The sequence below is a fragment of the Chrysochloris asiatica genome, unplaced genomic scaffold (assembly GCF_000296735.1).
Source record: "Chrysochloris asiatica unplaced genomic scaffold, ChrAsi1.0 scaffold00005, whole genome shotgun sequence".
Classification (NCBI taxonomy): domain Eukaryota; kingdom Metazoa; phylum Chordata; class Mammalia; order Afrosoricida; family Chrysochloridae; genus Chrysochloris; species Chrysochloris asiatica.
The window spans coordinates 30,611,754-30,619,392 of record NW_006408523.1 but is presented as its reverse complement, the minus strand read 5'-3'; the positions used below and the strand labels follow the sequence as shown (position 1 = coordinate 30,619,392).

The 7,639-nt window shown below is 34.1% G+C and overlaps 1 protein-coding gene across 1 annotated transcript; it reads right to left on the bottom strand.

Moving 5' to 3' along the window:
- Positions 1-1,696: 1,696 nt before the first annotated feature.
- Positions 1,697-7,417, bottom strand: SLITRK6 (SLIT and NTRK-like family, member 6). The gene is made up of 2 exons (XM_006832010.1): positions 6,910-7,417; positions 1,697-4,365 (listed from the first exon to the last, which is right to left on the bottom strand). Exon 2 carries the CDS (start codon positions 4,339-4,341, stop codon positions 1,816-1,818), a length of 2,526 nt encoding a protein of 841 aa, XP_006832073.1. The 5' UTR covers positions 4,342-4,365; positions 6,910-7,417; the 3' UTR covers positions 1,697-1,815.
- Positions 7,418-7,639: the final 222 nt, after the last annotated feature.

Sequence of the window (7,639 nt, the reverse complement as noted above, 5' to 3'; positions counted from 1 at the left end):
ATATCCAGAAGTTGCAAAAATAACACCAACTAAATTATACTGCTAAATTATATTTTGCCTTGTGGAAATTTCTGTATAATTTATTTTATAACCAGAAAAACAAAACAAAACAAAAAAACACATTTCCTTTTTAATTGAGTGGGAAGTGTATTTTTTTGAAAAGAAGAACTTATATAGGACTTTCAGTTTGTCTCCATGTCAATCATAGCCAGATATTGAATTATCTTCGTGCACACTGTGAACAAGACGCTTTTGTATGCATGACAGCAAACAGACTTGTTTTGTTGTATTGTGTATATGTGTGGGTGTATGCATGCCTGTGTTAACGTCAACTTGATAAAATTACAGGTCAGACAAACCAAAGAAGGAACATTTTAAAAAGAGTTTTCATTTTAGTTTTATTGTAGTGAGCAGTGTTTTTAATTTTCTCAAAAGGCACCCAAGAATGATAACTTTTGTGAGTCAAAAATATACAAAACTGTACAGAATAAATAGCTTATAGAAATCTAGTGATACTTTCTTGTAAAATAAAGCTACTTTGTCCCACTCTTGAGACAACTTAAATCACTTACCCTAGAAGTACCTTTTCGCTATAAATTTATCAATATACATCAATAGAAATACAGTAATTGCTGTTGTTGTTTTTCCTACTTGTTTTACATCTGTGAATTACTTGCCACAAGGAAATTATTTGTATCATGGTCATTCAGATTTACAAAGGATCAATGCTATGAAATAAACCAAACTTAGTAAGTGCACTAGTTATATTTACAGTTGAATCTCAGTAGCATGTTTAAAATATCACAAGAATAAGAATCAACATTTGAGCAAGATGACATACCTTAATTCACAGCAGCATTGACAATAGCATTGTCCACACAAAATGTGCAGAAATAAAAGTTCACTTGTTTATTCCACCTGAACTACACATTTTTTTGTTTTGAATTTTAAAAAGCATAGATGTGGCATATGTTTAATTTTCAAATGTCCAAAATTTTAGTATACTCAGAGCATAGATAACTATTGTTTTTGTTATTAAGTGTCCGTTGAGTCAGTTCTAACTCATAGCTACTCTGTGTATGATTTCTGAAGCTGTAAATCTTAGTGGGAGCAGAAAGCCTCACCTTTCTCCCAAGAAGTGACTAATAGGCTTGAACCACCAACCTTGTGGTTCACAGTCCAGTGCTTATCCTACAGAGCTATCATGCTCCCTAGATTCTTGTAGATTCCTTCTTTATTGTCACTATATGTAATTATGAAATTCCAGTGCCTTTGCATTTATTGAAAATTAAGTTTATTTGAAACTGTACACTTTTGTAGTATATATATATGCATATGTGTATACATATGCATGTATATATACACACATTGGTTGTATAAACAATATATTCTTTACATATTATATACAGTTATACTTTTAGATGATGAAGTCTAATTCTACTTAATCCATGGGTAAAAGTAATTCAGGAAAATAAAGGTTGTCTCAATATTCAACCCTTTTAGATGTGCAAGAGGACTTCTTTGAAATATTTTGAAGTATATGGAGAAATATTACTTTAATCCTTGAAAGATAAACATACAAGGATTTTTTTTTTAATTGGGGACAGACTAAAATGCCTGAAGATAACACAATGGCTTCTCCCAGTGATCCCTGAGTTTCTTTTCTGTTTTCTGTTTTCTTTTTTTTTCCTTTTAATCCCCACAGAATTACTGCTGTGCTTAAGTTCTGATTGATGACACATTTATGTAAGGCACTTATGTACAAGGTTTGGACTTAAGACAGAATCACAGCATTTCTGCATAAGCCCTTACTTTCTATGTTTGCTGCTCCAGGACTTCTAAATAGTCAGGTTCAGCATGTAAGTTAGCTTTGAGCTCAAAATACTCATTTTTAGTCTGTTCCACTAATACCTTTCTTGGTCTTGAGTACATTAGTGTCTCCATTAATTTTAACTTTTCATGGGCTCCAGGATAATGTACATCCATATCAGGCTGGAGCTGAGTAATATTTTTCCTTAAGTACTCTGTGATTCCCAGTTGCTGAAGTTCTCTTTCTTTCTCTAAAATGTTCCTATATAAAGAACTGGCATCCTGGAAGGACAAAAATTCATTTGTTTGGTCTGAAGTTTTATATTTTAGATTTGATCCCATGAGCGGTGAATGTTTTTCATGTTCCAGAAGACTTCTTTGGAGATGTTTAGCATCATTTCCCTCTTTCTCATTCTTTTCTTCTTCCTCTTCCAAATGCTTTGGACCAAAGGATGGACTTCTATAGACATGGACCATGGGACTCACCATATGTTGTTCATAGAGCGATGCACTGGGTCTTTCAGTCATGTGATGAGTTGTTTTATGGCCATACATGCTGTACTGAAGGTGAACAGGACTGTTGTCTCTCATTTGGTCCTCTGCTTGTTTCTTTTTGTATCTTCTCCTGCGGTGGAGAACAAGAACCACTATCCCTGCAGCACAAAACACAATAGTTATGAACACAATCAGCAGTCCTAAAATTAAAACAGATAGTGGTACGGCATCTGTAAGCGATCTGAAAATAGTATCTCCTGTATTCGTTGCGGTTGTTGGAGTAGTGACAACTATGTAACTAGGCTGACTTGGCAGGGATGGATTATTTACTAAACCTGGGCAAAGAAGTTCACTATTTAGAGCTTTCAATTCTTTTTTGTCAAGATGCTCTGGGGAAGTACAGACTATGTTATCTGTTACTATGTTTTTGCTCAATTTTTGTATCCATTGCTGCAATCCAACCAGGTCACAGGAGCAGTCCCAAGGGTTGTCTTCAAGTTCAATCTGGGTTAGTAAATCAAGATCATCCAAGATATTACTTACAGGTAGATGAGAAAACTGGTTTTTTTTAAGATTTATCCTAGTTAGGGGAATTCCTGAAAAAATATGTGGTGGCAAAACTTGTAGGAGGTTGTTATTTAAATAGAGGACTTTAAGTTTAAGCATTGGGTTAAAGGTTCCTGGTAGTATTTCCTTAATAGCATTGTATTCAAGATATAAGTATTCAAGATTATGGAGTCCAAGGAACATGCCTCTACTTAATTTAGTCAGATGATTTCCATTTAGATAGAGTTTTTGTAACCTTGTTAGATTCATAAATGATCCTTCTTCAAGAACTTCAATACGGTTATTTCCCAAGTGAAGCATCTGCAAAGTAAAATATTCCACTAGATCCGATTTGACCAATGTGTGAATTATATTCCCAGCTAGAATAAGCTTTCTAGGATTTTGTGGAGGGGGTTTAAGATCTGATAAGCTTTCAATATTATGCTCTTGACAATGTATTAGAAGTCCTGATGGGGATAATACTTTACAAACACAGGGAATAGGACAGTAGGGTCCTGGAAGTTGTGTGGCTGGCTTTGTAACATAAGGTATCAGACCTGGTGCTTTGGTGGGTGGTTTTAACAGAACTATGGTCTTGGTTGATATGTGACTATCTTTTATTGAAGGTGTTACTGCCAGACTTAGTGATCCTGAAGGATCTTCATGTTCTTCATAGACTGGTGGAGTGGTGCAAATAGATTCCTTTTTCAGTCGGCTTAGTATGCTTCCTTTCAAAATTGGAGGGCTGTTGCATATAACATCACCAATTATTGACTGTGGAGGCATGTTTTCCAACCAAATTTTGAGCTGCAATAGGTCACAATTGCATGCCCATTTATTGTCTTCCAACTGGAGATCCAATATTCTGCCAATGTGTTCTAAAAACCCAACATAAGGCAAGGTTTGCAATTGATTTCCACGAAGATCTAGATGGGTCAATGGAACAAATCGAAATATATTTGGAGGAAGACTTTCAATAGCATTGTCATTTAAAATCAACACTTTCAGTCTGTTGAGTTTGCTAAAGGCACTTGGTTCAATCACTGTAATAAAATTGTTATCTGCTTGTAGGAATTCCAGGTTTTCCAGTCCATGGAAAGTGTCCTCCTTAAGAATTTCTAAAGAATTGTGATTGATATGAAGTTGCTTTAGAAGGCCAAGGCCATTAAATGCACCAGTCTCAATATCTGCGATGTTGTTAAATCCAAGGTGTATGGAGAGAGCATTGGTAAGCCCAGAAAAGTCATTTGTATGAAGCCCTGTCAAGCCATTATTCAACAAACTTAGATGGAAAGGTCGTGATGGTGGCACACTAATTTGGGATAACTTCTTGATGCCTTTTTCTTCACAATTTATGATCACCGTGCCATCTTTTTCCTCACAGTTGCAAAGTGAATCACAAGAACCTCTGACTGAGGACATTGGAGATTGGGACTGTAAAGATACACAAGCAAGGAGAGCTGAATATAAGAGATGAATCCAGAGCTTCATGTTGTCATCCGAAGGAATCTTATTCTGTAAAGTAAAATATGATAGCAAACAACTTTAGTGGGCAGGAGCAAGGAGAACATAAATCTGTTATTTTAAAAATGTTAAGTGTTCCTCTAAAAATGAAAATGTGGGATACTAGGAAAATATAAATCAATATGTTACTGCATCTATGCTTTTTGTGTGTTAATACTAGGACAGTCATGGCGTGGGTTAATTTTAATTTACATCATAGTCAAACTAAAAAATTTAGGTCAAGGAGAATTTTAAATATTGTTATGTATGTTTATCCCTGCCAAATAGTCTGCATCTTAATAGACTGAGAGAGGTGCTGGCTAAATGGATAGTAACACTGTAATATATTGCATAGTTGTATATTTAAGAATATCTTTTTACTTTAAAATAAATGAATTCAATACTTAACAATACAATATAAGATAAAAATGTAAGTTTTAGTAAGAAGCAGAAAGAACTATAGGGTATGTAAAAGTTATAATTAGAAATGCATGCATGCACCAGTGTATATATGCATACATCCATATAGATGTATTTTCCTTTATATTTTTGAACTATATAGCATAAGATCTCATATAATAATAGTGTGTACATTACAATAAAACCAAAGCATGATGTGTCTTGGTTTCAAATAAAAATAACTTTTAATGTCTCAATTTATTAAAATCTTTGAGGAAAATATGGCTCTAACTATTAATATATTAGTTATTATATATAAAATAAAATATTATCAGAGATAAATGCTTAAGCATCCTCTTGCAAATTTTATTTAAAACATATTTTATATTGAATTTCAAGAAGACAGAAGATTTACTGCTGCTTCATTATACCACAATGGTGGTGGTTGTGTGTCACCGAGTTTTTTCTAACTTATAGGGACTCTGTATAGAGTTTCTGAGGCTGCAAATCTTTATGGGAACAGAAAGCCTCATCTTTCTCCTACAGAGCGACTGGTAGATTCGAACTGCTGACCTTGCAATTAGCAGTGCAGCTCATAATCCAATATGCTCCCAGGGCTCCTTAGTAACACTGAACATCAGGTAAAAGATATAGAAAAACTGATCCTTCACATTTACCTAGGGCAATTATGAAATCCAGCAAATGACTTCCTTATGGGGCCTTGAAGCAGGCTTTAGGGCACTGAATGTCATCACACAATTAAGCAGTTGATCTCTTTTACTATAAGGCTTTAAACCACCAACAATTAAATATGAAACAAACATCACTAAGAAGAATTGAGAGTATCTCTAATGTGACAAACAAAAAATGCCATGTTAAGGAAACACCACCATGTATCCCAACTATTTAAAAATTTCAAGCTTGTGTATCTGAAGCAGCAGTTTGTTTTTAATCTAACTTTAAAACAATAGCAATGACAAGTTAAAATATATAGATATACACACCAGTGTCTAATTTTTCACCTAACTTTAAATCTCTAACTTCCTAAAAAATAAACTTAAAGAGAAGTGAACATCACATCTTATGGTTATTTAACTTTTTGAACTGGTAATTGCTTTTAATTTTTCTGGGGGAAATGTAAAAAGTAATTTTAAATCCAATTACAATTCACAATCAGCGAGAACATCCCAGAGTTCATTCAATAATCCTAAACATAAACTTTCATTCCATTACAAAGCATTATTTTATGAAAACATGCATAGTAATAGTTTCTTAAAAACAAAAGGTAACCAAAGAAACAACAAGATAGTGCCTTTATGAACAGAAAAAGTTATCCAACTTTATTATTTCCATAGGAAAGGAGTTTGATTTTAAATAGCTCTGAATGTCATGCTTAGAATCAAGCAACTTGAAGTTGAAGTTTTCAATTGTTGAACTGATTTTCCCAAACACAAAGTTTTTGCATAGATTACCAAGAAAGAGTGCGATTAATTCCAGCAGGCACAGCATCTTCAGGAACTGTTTTAAACAAGCTCCAAATGATTACTACCCCTCATCTCTTTGTTTTATGTCTTTTGCATTCAAACCTTAAAATGTATACTATTCAAAATGACCCAGGTTCAAAAGACAAAGGGAAAAAATGTAAAAGGTTTCCAATGTCATTAGAAATGAATGTACATTTGAAGAGTGGTATCATATTGCCAATACAATTTTAAACGGAACAAAAGTCAGTGTTAACATATTTTCAGAACATGCATTATTTTCAAATAGGAAAACAATAAAAGTAACAGTCCAAATACAAAGAATTTTTTTTAAATTAGCTGATGTTTGAAATTCAACAATGGCTTTTTAAGGTATCTTTTCTTCAGAAAGTCCACATATTTAACTTCTGATATGAAACTGCATACTATAAAAGAAACAGTGATATATCTTTATGCCTGCTCTTCTCTACAGCCAGCTGTTGGACTAAATGTCTGCTACTCAGAGAAAACAAGCGTCAGCTACAGCATTAGCAGTGCTAGTGAGCAAGACTGAAATCAGATAACCCTCATGAAAAAGTATGAAAAACAAGCAAATAAAGCATCAAACATGTAAATTCAATCACTTTACGAGAATGCAAAAATAGGTACAAGAAAAGTCTGCAAACATTTATCTTACCTGTAAAGCTGAGGCTTCCTGACATTCTCTGTAATACACAGCTGGAAGAGATGTTTAAACAAATTCAGTTTCTTTATAAAAGAGGAAAACACCAACCACTGCGTACTTTCTTCTTAAATATCACTTTTTGGCATGTCCCATAGCTACCTAAAGTTGAATACTTCAGTCAGAGACCAAATGCTGAACATTTCATTAAAAAAAAAAAAAAAGATTTCAAGCAGAGTGCATACTAGATCATCCTGAAGCAGTGGTCCATTTTTTCCCCCAATTAAAATTCACGGCATACTTCACAGCTATGCTGACTTTTCTGCATATAGTTAACCATTTACAAGCTGCTGAACACAGTAAATAAATAAGATGTTTAACAGAGCGGGGATTGATCACTCTTGCTTTCTTAGGTTGTAGATCCAAACTGCGGCAACGCTCTTTCCTCCCTTTCTAGTCTTTCTTGTTAGCTCAGTTTGCTATTAGTCAGATTGCCAAGGGCTGGGAGGTAGGCGTAAATAAAGAGACTTCTTGGCTTTTGACTCAGCTTTTAAGCCCTTCCCCATCAGAGCGCTTTAATCTGCCAGTGTCACTTAATGCAAGAGACAGCTCCACCTTGGGACTGCTCAACTCCTCCTCTTTCTGAAAATCGTCTTTCCATTCCCTTTCCATAGCAAGTATAATGCAAGTAAATTTTGATGGAAATAATTACACATTGTTTGAAATGTTTAATAAATTTATTTTC

Coding starts and splice junctions, on each gene's coding strand:
- SLITRK6 (XM_006832010.1), bottom strand. CDS start 4,341: ATGAAGCTCTGGATTCATCTCTTATATTCAGCTCTCCTTGCTTGTGTA.